The sequence below is a fragment of the Gigantopelta aegis genome, chromosome 7 (genome assembly GCF_016097555.1).
Source record: "Gigantopelta aegis isolate Gae_Host chromosome 7, Gae_host_genome, whole genome shotgun sequence".
In the NCBI taxonomy this organism is placed as follows: domain Eukaryota; kingdom Metazoa; phylum Mollusca; class Gastropoda; order Neomphalida; family Peltospiridae; genus Gigantopelta; species Gigantopelta aegis.
In genome coordinates this window covers 21,971,952-21,992,170 of record NC_054705.1, presented here as the reverse complement: position 1 = coordinate 21,992,170, position 20,219 = coordinate 21,971,952, and the positions used below count along the sequence as shown (strand labels likewise).

General features: G+C 35.4%; 1 protein-coding gene across 1 annotated transcript in view; it reads right to left on the bottom strand.

Annotated features, from left to right (window-relative positions):
* Positions 1 to 1,537: 1,537 nt before the first annotated feature.
* Positions 1,538 to 20,219, bottom strand: part of LOC121377473 (fucolectin-7-like) — a 53,377-nt gene continuing 34,695 nt past the window's right edge. Inside the window, exons 2-4 of the mRNA XM_041505476.1 lie at positions 6,626 to 6,859; positions 3,279 to 3,518; positions 1,538 to 2,606 (exon numbers count right to left, since the gene is read on the bottom strand). Of these exons, the coding sequence (XP_041361410.1) occupies positions 2,338 to 2,606; positions 3,279 to 3,518; positions 6,626 to 6,821 (705 nt within the window). The 5' untranslated portion in view covers positions 6,822 to 6,859 and the 3' untranslated portion in view covers positions 1,538 to 2,337. The remainder of the gene's footprint in view (positions 2,607 to 3,278; positions 3,519 to 6,625; positions 6,860 to 20,219) is intronic.

Sequence of the window (20,219 nt, the reverse complement as noted above, 5' to 3'; positions counted from 1 at the left end):
CTGTTCCCTTACACACAAGAGGCGGGATCTAGCTTAGTCGGTAGAGCGTTATGGTGATATGTTTAGGTCGTAAGATCGACCTCCCCCACTCCGCCACATCTGGATGGACCCATTCTCTGATTATGACTTTTTCCCGTCCACACCTATGTCCCACGATTGGCATATCAAAGGCCGTGGTATGCGGTGGCTTATCTATGGTCAAGTGTATAAGTAGGATCGACCTCCCCCCCCCCCCCCCCCACAAAACACACTAAATGGATCGACCAATTCTCTGACTATAACTTTTCCCCTTCCCAACCTGTGTCACACGACTGGCATATCAAAGACCGTGGTATGTGCTGTTTATTTTCCATTGACTACAAGAAATATGATAAAATGGTTAATACAATGCGTTACAATTCATTCCGTAGTCAGTACAAACGTTAAGTCCATTAAAGTCCATGAGCCAGATAGGAAAACCTTTACTGGCCCTCAATTAACTTTGTTGACTATTAAATTTAATACCAGTGTTAAAAGTAGAAAGTATGTTTTGTGTACCTAATTTCCTTTACAAGTGTGCATTCCATGTACAAGTTAACTTTGTTACAGCAATTCGCCTTATATTAGTCTGTGTTTGTAATGTTTGTAGACTTGCATTTCTGTTTAGATTCTGCTTAACTTGTGCTCAGGAGTATATAAATGAATAATGTTTTAATGTTTTCTGTTTGTTTGGATTTTGTTTAAGAACACCACTAGAGCACATTGAATAATCATCGACTATTGGATGTCAAACATTGGTAATTCTGACTCATTATCAGAGGAAACCCGCTACATTTTTTTCTAATGCAGCAAGGGATCTTCTGTATGCACCATCCTACAGACAGGATAGTGCATACCACGGCCTTTGATATACCAGTCGTGGATCACTGGCTATAAATGAATAAATCAATTAGTAAATAAACCAAATTAGAAACAAGAAAGAAAAAGAAGGTAAGATTAGAAATACGACGATAATTATGATGAAAACTTGTAAAAATACATAGATCAGAATTTGTTAAAACATTTCAATTAATTTAAAATACTAAAGTATTATTTTATTATTATTATGTGCGAAAACAATAAATAACTATTAAGTTTTACAACAAAAAAAACAACCCCAAAAACCCCAATAACAACGACAAAAACAACCCGGATACACATACTAATAACATCTTAGAAAATATATATGAAGAACATTTTTAAAAGCAAACACAGATAAAATATATACAGATTAATTTTTTTTTTTAAATGTTTTGTTTAACAACACCACTATAGCACATTGATTTATTAATCTTCTGCTATTGGATATCAAACATTTGGTAATTTTGAAATATAGTCTTAGAGAGGAAACCCGCTACATTTTTGCATTAGTAGCAAGGGATCTTTCATATGCACCGTCCCACAAACAGGACAGCATATACCACGGCCTTTGATATATCAGTCATGGTGCACGAGGAACGAAAAATAGCCCAATGGGCCCACCGACGGGGATCCATCCTAAACCGACCACTGGGCTACGTCCCGCCCCTCCCTCCAAAAAAAAAAAAAAAAAAAAAAATTAATAAATAAATTAAATAAAAATAATAAAAAGAAGTTAATAATAATAGTAAAATAAGTAATCTGGATCGACCCATTCTCTGATTATGACTTTTTCCCGTCCCAAACTGTGTCCCATGATTGACATATCAAAGGCCGTGGTATGCGCTTTCTTATGTATAGTCAAGTGTATATAAGTAGGATCGACTTCCCCACCCCAACCTGGATGGACCCATTTTGTGATTATGGTCAAGCGTATATAACAAATCTCTTTCAAATTACTGTTAATGGAAACATACACCTGATCACCTCCTTATTGTAGGAATTATCAAATGCTTTACATCCAGAACCTGACAACTAACAAAGCAATGCTTGTTTTTTCCTAGAGACAAAAGTGGGATGATTATCCAATCCAAGTAAGACATATTCTTTTTTGCTCTTATTTCACAAACTTTGAGAAAACAGTTATCACTATTAACAACAATTATGAACCGGTAGTATTACATCAATTGACATCATGTTCATCTCTAGTTTTAGTATATTTAACATTTTTCTATTCCCAAATTTGCAATATGTATATATTGTTAATCTTTTAATAGTGTACTGTTAAATTTCTAGAATATATTATTTTTATTCTTTCCCGTTGTCTATAAATTTTGAATCAACCACTGTATGCAGGTTTCTAAAAGCAAACAATAGTAGGATGTTTCGTCCTGGGAATTGGCAGTCCTCCTATAGACAAAACATTTAAATCGTCCTTCAGACTCTACCTCGTGAGAGATACTATTTTACAAGGTTTTGTTCCTCAGAATAGCAGAAATCCGAGCCATAGTAATCCCAGTCTGGATTGATCTCCTTGGTGTTTTCAAAACTTCCATTAAAGGTGAGTTCACACTGGTGACTGTTGACGTTGACATTGATAGCCAAACAGCTGGTTTTCCTATCACATTGCATTGAGCATTCCATCAGCGACGTGTCATTTATTAGCTCAGAGTGTTGACTTAACAGACGCGCTCCTGATGTACGCCAGAACTGATGTGGAATACCGCATCCTGCAAAGTCAATATACAATAATAGTTTAACATCCTGAGAGATTTGGCCACTTCAGGTTGCATTGTTTCGAATATTTACGAAGTAAAAACAACTGTGGCTCTGGTTGGTAGTAATATGTAAAATTGATTATTTGTGCAAATACTATTGTCCATTAGTAATAAATACACCTATAAATATACATTTATTTATTATACAGTTATTATGTACAATACACAAGAGGCTGAAAGCAGTGCAGGGTACCCCCAACAATGAAAGTGCGAATTTTAGGAAAAATGAGGGTTGCTAATAAAGAAATTAATTAAATATCTTAAATGGCATCTGACTCCTTCACCCCCATTTCCGTGCAGGTAGATTAGATGCGAGGTGCCACACTTTTTGTTGGTATACTGTCTGGGTGTGTTTATACATGGCTAATTTCAGTTTTATTAGTAAACGTTAACATTGTTAGCAGTAGGAAATGTCTGTTGGATGCTGCATATAAAATTACTCTTAATACTAATGGACGACATGTAGCGGGTTTCCTCCGGAAGACTATATATGCCAAACTGCACAACTGTTTGACATCTAACAGCCGATGATTAATGAATGAACGTGTTCTAGGGTATCGTCAAACTAAAACAAACAAACAAACAAACTATGATGTAACTAAAATATGGAAGAATGGTTCATACCATTTTCTTCAGTGCCATATATTTGTACTTCACACAAGGTCAATACATCAGAAGTGCCCTTCATGTTCCATTTTCTTATGCGGAAGAATCGGCCTCTGGTTGGCTCATCGCATGTAAAAGTACTTTGGCCTGGTGGCAGCCCCGCTCCGGTGTAATTCAAACAAACAGCAGAACCAGCGCCAGAACATCCTTCAGGGTTTTGTGAAAAGAGTTCAATGACAAAACTGTGAAGTTTTTCTGCTGTAATAAAGGAAATATTAAAACACGATATTACTGTAAATTGAAAGCCGGTGTAACACCGGCGCTGTCATGTCAGGAGTGAAATCCAACAAATAAAATCACCAATGCCGCTACGCGCAAACATTCAAAGTATAAAAAATTACCGAAGTACCAATTGTAACAGAGAACATTGATGTATTAATCATCGGCTATTGCATGTGAAATATGTAGTAATCCTGACATACATTTAGAGCAAACCCGCTAAATCCCCCCCCCCCCCTTCCATTGCAGCACGGGATTTTTTATATGCACTTTTCCATAGACAGGACAGCACATACCACGGACTGGAAACAAATTCATAAAATGTGTCCACTGAGTGAGCTCGATTTTTCTATCGAACAATCTCAGGCAAGCGGTTTACATACTGAGATACAGTCCCCCCCCCCCCCCCCCCCCCCCCCCCCCCCGCAGTCAACATACGAATCATAGAAAGAAAATGGGTGTGTGCCTCCGACTATTCACATTTTAACATCTGTAATTGCATATATTTATTTTTTTAGTTGCTGCATATTAAAAGTGTTTCTAGTCGTTCTAGGATTTGTACTAGGTTAAATTTTATTTTATTTCCTAAAATATTTTGTTTTCGTACGTACGAAATTATTTGAAGACAAAATCCAGGTTGGGCTTCTTGCAAATATTAAGACGACCAGAAACACATTGAATATAAAGACGCTGAAAATATATTTAATGCGCATTTTTAGACGTTAAATAGAGAATAAGACATGAGTGGCCTTTAAATACTATTTATTTCACAACGAGTTGTTTTAATATGTGCAGGGCCGTATCTTGATCAAAATCCTAGGAGGGGTGGGGGGAGGGCACTACTTTTTATAAAGAAACGAAACACTATACAAATTAAACCCTGATATGTGTATGCTATTTTCTGGAATACAAAAAAAAAGGACAGAAAAAAGTGATATTCTCAGGGGGGCAACTGCCCTCCCCTGCCCCCCCCCCCCCCCCCCCCCCCCCCCCCGAGGGTACAGCCCTGATATTTTGAACGAGCGAAAGCGATTGTGACACGTTTTTAAACAACGAGTTTTGAGATACATGTAAATGGTATCTAACGGACACAAATGTATTATTTTATTTGTTACATATACTTAAAAAAAAACCCCCAGATTTTAAGCACATTTTAATATCTTTTTCGACTAAAAGTTATTTACAGCCGTTGCACTTGTAGCTGACTTGAAGTTGTAGCAACGAGTTGACTAACATAACGTACGCGTCACAGACACAAATGTTAACATCTTTTTCGACTAAAAGTTAATAGATATATCGGATTGGATCCTGCTGACTAAGAAGTTAGGAGCCATACCATTCGTTATTTTGAACATAGTACATAATGTTTTGGCCCTTCAGCGTTCAGATAGTGTAGCCAATCCTGTTTCTAAATATAATGCGTTTCTAGATGCAAACAGTGGTAGACCGGTTATTATCTTCGCTGCTTCACATTGAACCTTTTCTAAATCTTTAGAATCTATTTCTGAGCACCCATCCCAAACTTCAGATACATATTTAAGTACTGGTCGATTAAAAGTTGTGTATATTTACATCAGTATTTGTCGATCCAAAGAGTATTTGTATTTCCTTAGAACAGAGACCACAGCTGAAGCTGATTTACGTATATTTTGAATGCGATTTGTCCATTTTCCATCATTTGCGAAAGTTAAACCCAAATACGTATGTGTTTGTGTTATATTAATAGGGGTGATACAAAAATACAAATTGGCTACTTGCGGTGAATGTTTTCAAAATAATACTCCGTACATTTTATCAGGGTTGAAAGTGACTAACCATTGCTTTGACCACATGTGCAGTTTCTGTAAATTTTATTAAAATTAGATTCAATAATCGTTATGTCATTTGATGCTGCTGTTAAACTAGTGTCATCTGCAAATAATCTAGTTACACAGTTAAGTTCATCAGCAATATCATTGACGTATACTAAAAAGAGAAATGGGCCGAGTACCGAGCCTTGAAATATTTCTGCCGTTAGTGTACCATAGTTCGATAAATAACCATTAATAACAACGCTCTGTGTTCTGTTTGATATATAATGTCTTATCCATTCAAGTAGATGTCCGGTAATACCATAATGTTCTAATTTATAATACCAAGCCTTTGAGCCATACTCAAAAAGCTTTAGACAGCACAAAAATTCTCCTTATAATGAAGAGATTCACATATTTTTGTATACAATTCTATTTATTAATATAAGGCGCTATGATTCGGACAGTAAGCACATTGAAATTTATAAAAGAGATTGTTGAATATAACAAAACAAAAAAATAGAGGTCCTTAAATACAATTCTTTCAAATATTTTTCCGACACAACTAATTAATGAAATTGGTCTATAATTTGTAGGACAACTCTTGTCTTAACTAATGGTTTTACATGGGAAATTTTCCATTCAGTCGTAAATATTGATAAGAGAAGTGATTTATTAAATAATAGCTGGAGCAGATATGCTACAGAATCGACCGCCTGTTTTAATAATCTGTGACTATTTCATCAGGATCCATTTTAAAACAATTCGTTGTGAGATAAATGATATCTAATTGCCACTCATGTATTATTCTCTATTTATTTAAAGACGCACTCAACACATTCTATTTACGGTTATATGACGTCAAACTTATAGTTGAGGACCACACAGATATTGAGAGACAAAACTCGCTGTCGCCACTTCATGGGCTACTCTTTTTCGATTAGTTGCAAGGGATCTTTTATATGTACCATCCCACAGAAAGGATAGTACATACCACGGCGTTTGTTGCAACCAGTTGTGGAGTACTGGCTGGAACGAGAAATAGCTCAATGGGACCACCGACGGGCATCAGGTGAGCACTGTATCTATCGACAGATTCATCGCACGTATCCGGCAGTCCCTATTTTGGGAGGTTACAATGTTTATGGTCTCGGTAAAGAAATTCATTAAAAACAAAATCATAATAAACCAAGAACCGCGATTAATCATCCTACCACTACAAAACGGTTATATTTGTCGAAAACATGTTACAATGGAAGCAAACTCGGGGCAGTCCCTTTAACACACCACACTTACGGACTAGAGCTCTGTTTGTTATGGTGACGCTGTGAACAACAAACGTTCCCTGTACGTCGACCAACCACCAAGGTTTCATGTCATCTACTTTGGTGTGGGTACAGCCATCAGTGTTCAACGTGCGTCCCAGGTTACCATCAACAGCGAAACTCGAATAAAAAGTGCTAGTTTTCCAAACAAACGTGCTGCTCATCATCGTAGACTTATTGTGGGCAATGTTGACTGTCAAATTACCTGACAGATAAATATACAGACAATCACATACATATATATATATAAACAGATAAACAGACAGAGAGAACGAAACCCGCTACTTTCTTTTCCATTAGTAGCAAGGGGTTATTTATATGCATCATACAAAGACAGGGTGTTATTCGGAAGCACATGCCACGTCCTGTGATATACCAGTCGTGGTGGACTTACTGGAACGAGAAATAGCCTATTGGAACACATCTTCATCAATCAAGGCTAATATTCGTTCCTCGTATTCAGCCTTGATACATGTAGTCAAGATTATTGATATCCACTACTAGCGCCCTCTATTGGAAGAAAATTTGTAACACCGATTATGTCCCTTACACGATGACATCGCTGACCAATCACAGCATCGGTAACATGTGACAATCTTGAAAGCAATATCAAAAATTAACCGCCGAAACCTTTTTTTTAAACACATCGTGACAAACACGACACGTTTCCACGGACGCTGACGCTGCCATCTTTGTTTACAATAACAAGGGAATCTATAAAGAGCGTTGCGATTCGTTGCAATCAGATCTCATCGCATCCAATAAAATTTAAGCATTTCGTGGCACGATTTCTTGACGACATGTATCAAGGCTGAATACGAGGAACGAATATTAGCCTTGATTTATAACGATGATTGGAACATAAACAAGCGGGTTGTTTATCATTGTAGGATTATGATTATCACGAGCAATGTTAACTATCAAATTACCTCAAATATAAATTAACAAACAACCACACACAAATAGATAGACAGCCAGACAGAGATGTATACATACAGATAGACATACATACATACAGACAGACAGATAGATATAAATAATTGTCTAACTGCTAAAATGAAGTTAAACAGAAATCGTAATCTAATAATAATACAACTTTATACTTTGACAAATGATGAATAAATCGACAGCTATGAACACGAAGTGGAGCTTAGACATCATGTTCACTCACTAGTTGAAATAAAAACGTCTGGCGACTCTCCAGTTTCTAATGTGTGTATTGCCTCTGTGGGTTTTATCGTGATAGGCGTGGTTACTCATGACAGTGTCAATTATTCATCTTCTTTAACAAAAGGTCCCGTCCCAGATCTACTTTTGATTACATTTTCACATCATATATACTGAACTCCATTGAATCCTCACCACCCAATGTTCAGTTATTGGTAACGTATGTGTGAGGTTACTATAAACCACACATACACATACACACACATGCACACATGCACATGCACATGCACATGCGCGCACACACACACACACACGCACGCACACACGCACGCACACACACACACACATAACCATGCTATACAATTTGGGGGTTATGTTTTGCTTACTAGAATACATCCAGTTATACAAAATCAGTCAAACGTATTGGTATTTCTTCTCGAATCATTTTTTACAGCAGCAAATAATAAAACATATATTTAGCTAGGGAGCCAAATGGTTTTACCTGACATGGGATTTTGTAAAAGGTTGTGTGGTATCAATGTGTTCAGAGACCCTTTCTGGGCATCTTCAAGGTGCACAACCCGAAACATGTGCTGCTGAAAACATTATAGCCAGGGTTTTTTTAAAATGGCTGCCATCCAAAACCGTTTTCTACCATATCTCGGCCCACGGTGCACACTGAGTCGTGGTTTTAGTGGCTATACCCATATTTGTGGGATCACATAATCTACTGGATCAACCTGCCAATATAGAGAGTCGTTATATCTACCACACATCCAAAATGGCTGCCGTAACTAGAAAATGGCCGTCGTAAATGCAAACATGGAAACATATTGGCATAGTTATATACCAAATGTATGGAAAAGGTTTGGATATAAGCAATCATAATATAGTAATACACGGTATACTGCTCTCACAGGAACAACAGCAAACATGGCTATGCTATGATTTGTAACATTGTATACATGTGCAGTTATCACAATTAGTTATCGTCATCGCTACTGTCACTTTCTTCAATACTCAATTCACCAAGTTGGGCCAAAAGTCGTGCATGGCTACACTTGTCTTGTGATCCAGTGCATCTACAACCAATATAGCACGGTACATCTTTCTTGACACAGGAACATATGTTACGACATCCTTTAGGGCAGGTGCGGGCATATGGGTTCAGAAGTTGTAGTAGGGACAAAAGTGTTATATTTTGCAGTCCAGCCAAATTCTTCAAATAAAGGTAAACTTGACTTGGGAATACTGGCTGACTTGTCTGTTATGGTTGCCAATGCCGCACGTTTCAGATGAAGCAGGAAGGCACCTTATGTTGGTGGAAGAAGCTTCAGCAGTGCGGATCTGTTATTCAGAAACGTCTGATCTCTGAACACAAGGGCTTGATCTGCATCAGTGTTTTTGGCATAGACACTGATCATAAGTTGTTTCGCTTGTTTGGTGACATTGGATTCAATATCAGTCGAGCCAGCAAATTCTTGTAAGGCCGATAAATTTGAGATTTTTGCTGGCGGGCACCATACTTTCTTACTGGTGAAGTAGAAAAAACTTGTTGTATCCCTTCCACTCAAACTGTGGACGAATGGTAGAGATCGGCATCGAGATGGCCCTAATGCAGACACTATGTCATATATGGGCAAGTATGCATCTCTGTCTGTTCTAATCCATATTTCTGACACATCGTTTAGCAGAGAGGATGCATAATAGACGAAGAGAACAACCACCTCTCTGTCATTGGCATGAATAGCCAAACGTTCAACATAATCATGCTGGACCCTGTAGATGGCATGCAGGATGAGTCGAGTGTCTGCCTCCTCCATGGTGGATTCTAGTTCAACTAGTGGAGTGACAGATTCTTCCTGAAAGCGTCCTCCTAGATACAGATCAATATTTCCCAAAGAGGAATATTGTGCTCCCTCCACAGACCACAAGTCATATAGATACTGTCTGAGTCCTGCTTTTTTTGCAGAGACCGAAAATAACTCAAGTGGTTCTGGGGCACGGATTTGTTCTTGAATGTCATAAATTTTGGGCTGTGTTGATGTTGTTTAAGCTCGTTTTTTGACGTTCAGTTTCCTTCAGGCTTGCTATCCTGTATCTGTCACAGCAAAAGTGAATCGATTCGGTATCACTTGGTACATCTAAGAGAAGTAGGTGTTTCAATCTGTTTGATCCTTATGGAAAGACCAATGACGAATGGCAAACATGGCATCTACTATGACTGCTGTTTTAAGCTGGCTTTCTGGCAACTCGGTAACCACACTCACATCTGTTTCAGCTTTTATGGTCTTGACAAGGTTTGCCGTATCACCAGATCTCATTTAACTATCTTCTGTAAAAATTGATGGTGGAAATGTGCTGCATTCATGGTTGCCGATATAGTGGATAAATATAATGTCAACCCTTCCACCACTTGCAGCAATCCGAAATATGCGAAGTGGGGCAACAGATTCATCACTCTTCAAACTTGCAGAATATTTGTTGCCAGATTTTGCTTCCTCATTCTGAGTAGCAAATGTTTGCAGCTTCACTGTTTTTGTTTTCTTCTGTTCCATCTGCACTGAATCAGATAATGTCTTGGTAAAAGCTGCCTTCTGACCAGTAGCTATGTTTATGATATTTGCGTTTTTTGGCATTTTGTTTTTTTCTATTTCAGCAATTACCTTCAAAACTTCATCAGAATCTCTTTGAATCCGAGCACCACCACCTTCATGGTGTGGGTCTTCTGTTTCCGGATATAGGTGTGTAGCATTTTTATATAATTACTATAGTGCTATCGCAAATATAATACAAATGATTTTCGTTGATTATTTATTACATATTAAACAGACAAGTAAATATTTTGTAAATATCTATTTAATTGTAGTCTACCTAATTTAGCATTTACCTGTTTTGGTTCTCATTGGTGTACAAAGTGGTGTTTACTCTTGAATTAAAAGAAAGATGTCAGTAAACAGGTGATATGTGCACTTTACTGGAACAGATTATAACACATTTTGGTCAACATATGTCAATTTTATTGCTGTTACAATATGCGAGGGACCGTTTCTAATGATGGTTCACCCCTTTTCCTCTCCAAAACAAACTATGTGTAGACGTTTATAAGTAACATGTGAGCAAAACTGTCAAGAACCATTTTGAGTTTCTGATCAATTTTTCGGTATTAAAGGTGCTATCTCAAAGTTGCATAATGCCAGCTTTTGCAAATCATGTTGTTTTTATTAAATTTTGCCCATAGATGATTATAGGAACTGATTTTATCTATTAGTAGAACTTAAATTTTTATTGGAGAATCTTTATCACAAGCAGATGCTCACATATAACTTCTGATATAGCACCTTTAAGTGGTTGCAAAATTGTGCAAATTTCTACTGTATGTATATTGAATTTATATTTATTAAATATGCTGGTCAAAATTAATAATGTATGCTGCAATTCAAAATAATCAGTTATCTTGCAGTTTTAAATGAAAAGTTTGTTTCAGGATAAATGAAATTGACACATATCGATCAAAATGTTTTATAATCTGTTCCAATAAAGGTCATCTTTATTTCAATTTCAAGAGTAAACACCACCTTGTACATCAATGAGAGCCCAAACAAGTAAATGCTAAATTAGGTAGAGTATCATTAAATAGGTATTTACAAAATATTTACTTGTCAGTTTAATATGAACGAAATAATTGACGAAAATCATTTTTATTCTAATTCCGAGACTACTTTAGTAGGTAAATATATTCCAAACTATTGTCATTTTTTAAATTTGTCAGCAATTTTGGAATTTTGGTAGATATAACGACTCTATGTGCTGGCTGGTTGGTCCATTAGATTCTCTGACCCCATAACTATGGGTATAGCCACCAAAATCACGACTCTATATGCATGAAGTGCCGATATATGATCGAAAACGGATTCAGAAGGCGGCCATTTTTAAAAACGATTATAATATTTTTTCAGCAGCTAAGGTCTCTGAACACATTGATACCACGCAACCTTTCACAGCATCCCATGTCAGGTTCGCCCAACAAATGGGGTTTGGCTCCCTGGGTAATTGTCAAAATCAATGTTGTATGTGAATGCATAAACCTATGTATTCTATGCATCACTGAACTGAAATAAATGCATAATTAGTATTTATTTTCATTGTTGTTGTTGTTGATGTTGTTGCTGGGGTTTTTTTCTCATTTATATCTGATTGCCTAAATATTTATCAAATTTATGAAGGAGGTTATATATTAGACTTTTAGTTTTTAGTCGGATTAAATAAGTTATCATCGACGTCTCAAACTGTGCACACGTAGCGACAAAAACACGAATACGATACTTACGGAGGTACTCTTCAACATGTTTCAGTTACGATACATGAAACAAAATAGATTGCAATCAGTTATCTGTCCCGGGTCGGGCCCCTGGGTATCCAGAGACGGAACCCGGGACTGACATGTTCGAAGCCTTCATGGTATATGAACATGACATGATTATACACTCCGCAATCAGATAACGTAACAAATCAACAATGTGGACGTACAGCAAAATCCATTCTAGTTAGCAAAAGTGAAGCACCCTCTAGCAAACAGAGAAGAGTGCAACGTTTCCAACTGCGTTCAGGTGCATGTGTTTGCAAAAACGTATCGTACCGCGCATGTGCGGTTCGTCTTTTTCCATTTTAAGGCCACTATATGAAAACAAATTTACAATAGGATTAAAATTAAAATGATACTGCAAACGGCTGAAGCTACATTAAACATAAAAAACCCTTCAACGGTGCAAGCAGAGAAGAGTGCAACGTTTCCAACTGCGTTCAGGTGCGTGTGTTTGCAAAGAGTATCGTATCGCGCATGTGCGTTTCGTCATTTTCCATTTTAAGGCCACTATATGAAAACTAATTTACAATAGGATTAAAATAAAAACGATACTTCAAACGGCTAAAGCTACAGTAAATATTAAAAAAAAAAAACTTCAACGATGCTAAATATAAAGTAGTCCTTGACATTATCCAGGATGAAAAGCACGCATGAGATGGATTACAAAAACTTCCAGCATTGATGGTTGGTCAAAGAGTAAATCCACTCAGGAGAAAAACAAAACAGTAAACTATTTTACTTCTAATTAAGATTATAAAATTAATTTACAATCAGCACGACTTTTGTCAATTGCAGCAGTAAAAAACTACTCCCACACGATTTGAAATAATAGGACTTCTTTGGAAACATATTGTAAAACTGTCCCGGATACCAAATTCCCATAAAATATACCTTTTACGAAATAAATAAATTCCAAATAAAAGAAAGAGAAAATTATAGATGTATTTAAAAATCGTAAGTACATTCGATCGATTTTCTAAACGTCTTCCGGATAATATACTAGGTTTGTTTCTTGAATTAGTTCATTTTAATTAAGTGTAATTTGGAAATAGGGATATATACCTCTAAGATGGAAAATTTCAAAAGTTTTTTCCCTTCCCAAATTAGAAAAAGGACGTGTCTAACAATATTTATTATAGATTAATAACACTGATCTCTAATGTATGTGAAACAATGGAATCAATGGTAAATAGTGTATTGTCCTATTTCGTAGAAAACAGCCACAAGGTGATCTGTGTTTTTCATAATTTTGAGAAACATTATGACATGGTATGGAGGCCGGCTCTTGTAACTAAACTGTATACAATTAATATAAAGACGCAACATTTTACTTTCATAAATAAATTCAATAATAATAAGAAGGAAATGTTTTATTTAACGACGCACTCAACACATTTTGTTTACGGTTATATGGCGTCAGAGAGGAAACCCGCTGTTTTCGATTAGCAGCAAGGACTATTTTATATGCACCATCCCGAAGAGAGGGTAGTAAATACCACGGTCTTTGATATGCCAGTCGTGGTGCACTGGCTGGAACGAAAAATAGCCCCACCGACGGGGATCGACCCAGACCAACCGCGCATCAAGCGAGCGCTTTACCACTGGGCAACGCCCCGCCTTATAATAATAAGAAGAAAATACGTCAAGAACTATTTTGAGTTTGTGATCTATTGTACCGGTATTAAAGGTGCTATCTTGAAGTTGCATAATGACAGCTATTGGAAATCATGTTGTTTTTTTTAAATTAAATTTTGCTTTTAACATTTAAAAACTACACCTTTAACTATATGCCCATCAATGATTATAGGACATAATTTTATTTACTAGTAAAACACACATTTTATTGGAGAATCTTTATCACAAACAGATGCTCACATATAACTGTGATATAGCAACTTTAAGTGGTTGCAAGATTGTGTAAATTTCTAATGTACTTATACTGAATTTATATTCACTAAATATGCTGGTCATAATTAATAATTTATGCTGCAATTAAAAATAATCAGTTAACTTGCAGTTTTAAATGAAAAGTTTGTTTAAGGGTAAATGAAATTGACACATATGGATCAAAATGTGTTATAGTCTGTTCCAATAAAGGTCACAATTCTCCTGTTTACTGACATCTTTATTTCAATTTCAAGAGTAAACACCACCTTGTACATCAATGAGAACCAAAACAAGTAAATGCCAAATTAGGTAGAGTATCATTAAATAGGTATTTACAAAATATTTACTTGTCAGTTTACTATCAAAGAAATAATTGACGAACATTTTTATTCTATTTCCAGCAGTACGTTAGTGGTATTAACTCCTCATTCAAAAGTTGGGTGCCCCTCGAACTTTGACACAGCCGGAAGTTATTTGGTACAGTACTACCTGCAGATCAAATTTGTCTCTATCACATGTTGGAGATCCCTTCTGAGGCTTGTGGTATTCTGTTCAGCTCTTTCTTCACAACAAAGGGCACCGTTCTCTGAATGTTTGAAGTGTGCAAGTCCGATATTTTGTTCAGCAAATATCACTGAGAAAAAACTTAACATTATTTTTCATCTGCCAATAAAATGTTGTTACGAACTACACAGGTATTATAACACCATGCCAAACTGTGTAACAAAAAAAAAAAAAAAAAAAAAAAAAAAAAAAAAAAAAAAAAAAAACCCTACTAAAATACAAACTAAATCACTGTTTATTTACTTCTTTTAATGTATCCCAGCATATTAATGGTGCAATACTTGTTATATAATTGAAATATTTTATCTTTGCTATATGGTTTTACATAATTATACAAATACTATTTTCATGTACTTACCTTCTGTGACACCCAATAACCGATCTGTATTTTTGTCCTGGTGTGTCATTCATTGTTATATACCGGCTTCGGTGGCGTCGTGGTTAGGCCATCGGTCTACAGGCTGGTAGGTAATGGGTTCGGATCCCAGTCGAGTCATGGGTTTTTTAATTCAGATACCGACTCCAAGGCTCAATGGGTAGGTGTAAATCACTTGCACCGACCAGTGATCCATATCTGGTTCAACTAAGGCCATGGTTTGTGATATCCTGCCTGTGGGAAGTGCAAATAACAGATCCCTTGCTGCTAATCGGAAAGAGTAGCCCATGAAGTGGCGATAGCGGGTTTCCTCTCAAAATCTGTGTGGCTCTTAAACATATGTCTGCGCCATATAACCGTAAATAAAATGTGTTCAGTGCGTCATTAAATAAAACATTTATTTCTTTCATTGTTATATATTTATTATTTTGGTATACCATACCCATAACATGTTTCACCCTTAATTTCTGTTTGTACTAAGAATTCATGGTAGATCTAACTAAATTTTACTTCAATAAAAGTATGCCCATTTTACTATTGGAAAATATACTTAGGAAATTATAATATCAAGTTTATGGGTATGACAGTATCGTCTTGATTGTTCACCTTAAGATTACAGACACTACATCGTATATAACAAGAAACAAATTCATATCATCCAACTAATACCGTGGTATTTATTTGTCAGGATGTACGATTTGTGAACAATTGTGAACATGGTATTTATTTCGTCTAAGACTGAAGTGAATGTTAAAGAGTCATTTATGCTTTTGTGCATCACATGACTAAGGAGATAAAATAAAACTGCCAGTTGCGCTGATATATCTGAAAATTATAACCAGTTCCAACTATTTGTAAATGTGTTATTTTAAAGGCGCAATATACTGATTTACACTCAATTTAGACAGACAAGGAACATGAAATAGTATGGTCTATAATATTTGAAAGGTATATACAACATCACAATGTACATACACATTGTGTAAACATATATACTTTAAAAAAAAAGTAATAATATGCATTCTTCAGCTTAAAATGTTCATGAAACACTCAGGAAATAAATGGTAACTTTGTTAAGACCAAGTAAACAGTAAGCTTGTTGAAGGAAAATTCCTGAGTTTACTGCATTGTAAGATGTTTCCGACTAATAAAATATTTCTACGATTAAACTTACATATTAAATATATTTTCTTGTTTCGAATATCATTAACTGTATATTCAATCTATTTCTGGTCGTCTTAATATTTGTAAGAAGCCCAAACTGGATTATGTCTTCGAATAATTTTGTACGTGCGAAGAAAAATATTTTAGGAAATAAAATGAAATTTAACTTAGTACAAATATAGAACGATCAGAAACCCGTTTGATATACAGCCACTAACATTTTATGCCGAAAAATATATTTCATATGTAATTACAATCGTTAAAAAGTATCTGTTAGTCGATAACATCTTAAACATTGCAACACACTTAGGAATGTCCGTTTAAAATCAACAGTAAACCTAAATCTAAAGAAAATAATTCAACTTTGAATATAACTATAAAGCGTCTTTCACACAAAACAAATAACATGTCCCTTTCTTTCTTTTTTTTAAATACAGTTTTAAAATGTTTCAGATGATTATTAATGATTTCTATTTCATCAGCCACAAATCTAACTGTTCATGGCCGGATGTAACATATTGTAGTGTCCGTAACCAATTATATTTAATTTCAAAATATTAACATTTCAGATGTGAGTATCAACATTGCTACTTGTATACTGTTTCTGTATAACTTAATTTGTTTACTATATATGACTTCTTTGTAAAATCGTGATGGGGTGTCGTTAAACATGCATTCGTGTTTGTAAAAGTAAATTTTAAGAAACATTTGACTAAGTTAAACTAAATAAATATGTAATAAAATGGTAATTTGCAAACATATATCATATTCATATATAATCTATTTTTTGTTGGTATTACTGTTGCCGTTTAATATTCTAGGTGACGGCAAGTTACATTTTACCACAACATGTCTCTATATTAATTGTTTGGTTAAAGGGACAATACTGAGTTTGCTGTATTGTAAGATGTTTCCGACTAATAAACTATTTCTACGATTAAACTTGCATATTGAATATATTTTCTTGTTTAGAATATCAATGTCTGTATATTCAATATGTTTCTGGTCGTCTTAATATTTGTATGAACCCCAAACTGGATTTTCTCTTCAAATAATTTCGTACGAACGAAACAATCGATACATTATGGCATAAAATGAAATTAATCTGGTACAAATATTAGAACGACCAAAAACATGTTTAATATATAGCCACTGATATTTTATGCAGACAAATATATTTGGTATGTAATTACAATCGTTAAAAAGTCTCTGTTAGTCGATAACTTTTGAAATGTGCCCTAGAGAATGCTTCCACAAACGAATGGACTTGTGTTGAAGAAGATCTGGAACGGGTACTTGTGTACTAACACATGACCTTTTGTTAAAGAAGATGAATAATTGAGAATGTCATGATTAACCATGACTATCACGATAAAACCCACAGATACCGTACATACATTAGAAACTGGAGAGTGGGCAGACGTGTTATTTAAACACGTGAGTGAACATGGTGGACAAGCTTCACTTAGAAGTTGTATTATCAGTAATCTTCGCTCGATATATTTTTTTTGGAAACAACTCGTTTTAAGACAAATGCCATCTAACGTCCACTCATGTAGTATTCTCTATTGTCTCCAATTCTAAAATTATGTATGTGACAAATAGTTGTTCTCTAATCACAAAACAAAATATCCTGTATGTTTCTTTTTCTTTCGTTTTTTTTAAATCCACTATGTTTTTCATCTAATAAACGTACGAAATTATTTGAAGACAAAATCCAGTGTGAGCTTCTTACAACGACCAGAAACACACTGAATATACAGACACTGATATTCTAAATCAGAAAATATATTTAATGCGTATTTTTGGACTTTAAAATATTTTATTAGTCGAAAACATCTTACAATGCAGGAAGCTCAGGACAGTCCCTTTAAAGATATCTTCGTCTATTTTATTTTTGTTACCAATATCGATTTGTTTCCATTGTTGGCTTCTCCGATTCAATGTACAATTCTGTTCTATTGATATATTCAGTACATTTTACCTTTACGGATGATTAATCAAGTGTTTTTTTCTCCATGGACTATAAGCTGCCATGTTTGTGATTATAACCGACCATCTATTATATATCGGTTTGTGCTTTGTCGTCCCATCTCAGTCCCTTGTCACTTACCGTGAAATTGCATTCTATCAAGACTGAACAGAATCTTCACGTTTGTGTTGATTGGAAGTTATATCGTTTCAATAACTAATTTAACATATTCTTTATCGCCGTGTCCTATTTGTGTATTAGTTGAAAGTTAGCTGAACATAGGTAAGGAACGGTAGCTGGCGCTGCGGTCATGCTTTGTTAACCAGCCAACTATTCAGTTGATGATGTATGCTTCAATACAAGTGTGCATGCATAATACAGCCTTTTATGGACATATTAAACGTCGATGCAAAGGCAAACTGCGTCAGATACAAACAAATGTGATGAACTAATAAAACAAAAATGTGTACTCACTTAACCTATATTCCCATATGGTACTCAAAGGCTAAACATAATAGATTTCATGAATTTCAACTTATTTTCGTGCTTATATCCAATTAACGTTCAAGCACGCTGTCCTGGGCACACACCTCAGCTATCTGGGCTCTCTATCCAGGACAATGGGTTAGCGGTTGGTGAGAAAGAGGGTGTAGTGGTTTTACACCTACCCATTTAGTCGTTATAATACAAAATATGTTCATTTTCAAAAAGTGTCGTTGGCGTGTAGTTAGGCAGGTCACACCAATGACCCTGACCTTTGTGCTGACTGCAGTTTAAAGGAAACCTACGTCAGTTATAAACAAATGTCATGAATCGTAATTATTTTTATTTTAGAAAATAACATTTGTACATACATACATACATACATATAGTGAGTGAATGTTAGACCAGTATGTAGATGTATTGCTAAAAACAAAACTGTTTTAAAATACCCATTAATAGTGAGACAATAGCTTACAGCTAACATATACTCGAATTTCCTGAAACGTGAAAATACATGTAGAAACTGAATTATCTTAAACCACTTGTAAAACATTCTATTAAAGTAATGTACAAGAACACATAACAGTTTGTGCATTCAGAAAGGGTTCAACACATTATCAGTGAACAGAACAGGATTTTGTCTTCCAACATAATGTTTATAATCGCTTTTTGAGTTTTCCAGTGAACCAGTGTTTGGATCATGGATCATATTCACTATCAGTGGGCACTGTGGCATCAACATGTCTAAACGTCTTTGCAAGTATGTCGAACACACCAGCTTATACAATAAATATTTAAAGAACAAATACATTTGGTGTACTTGACATTGCTTTGTGTTGCGCAGTTAGTGGAACGAAAACAGCCGATCTGAAAGAGAAAACCGTAATACGTGCACAATGCAGTCACGTTGGCATTTGGAAAACATGAACCTCTATCTAGTGCTTCACCCCCCCCCCCCAAAACAAAAAAAAACACAACAAAAAAACACAACAAAAAAACAAACAAAAAAACAACCAAACAAACAAAACAACAAAAACACAAAAGAAAACAACATTTTAATAGGAGGATAGTACGGACAATAGATCTGGTTGTGTCGTTTTCAATACCATGAAGAGTAAAAGTGAAGTATCCTTAAATGTCAGTTAATATTCACTAAAAATAAACCAGTCTTACATTAAACCTTCTAGCCAGCGTACCACGACTAGAATATCAAAGGCCGTGGTATGTGTTATCCTGTCTGTGGGATGGTGCATATAAAAATCCCTTGCTACTAATGAACAAATTTACCGGGTTTCCTCTCTAAGAATAAATGCCAAAATTACCAAATGTTTGACATCCAATAGCCGATGATTAATATATCAGTGTGCTCTAGTAATCTCGTTAAACCAATTTCTTTTTAACTTTTGGTAACACACTAACGTGGCAACCAGGGCAAGTTATGTTGAGCTTTTCTTTCTTTACAGATTTTTTGGTTATATTCCCTTTTAAAAGGAATGAATGAATGCATGTTTAATGATACAACAGCACACAAAATACATCAGCTTTTCCCAGTTTGGCCCCATGATTAAAATGCATGTAGTTTGTGA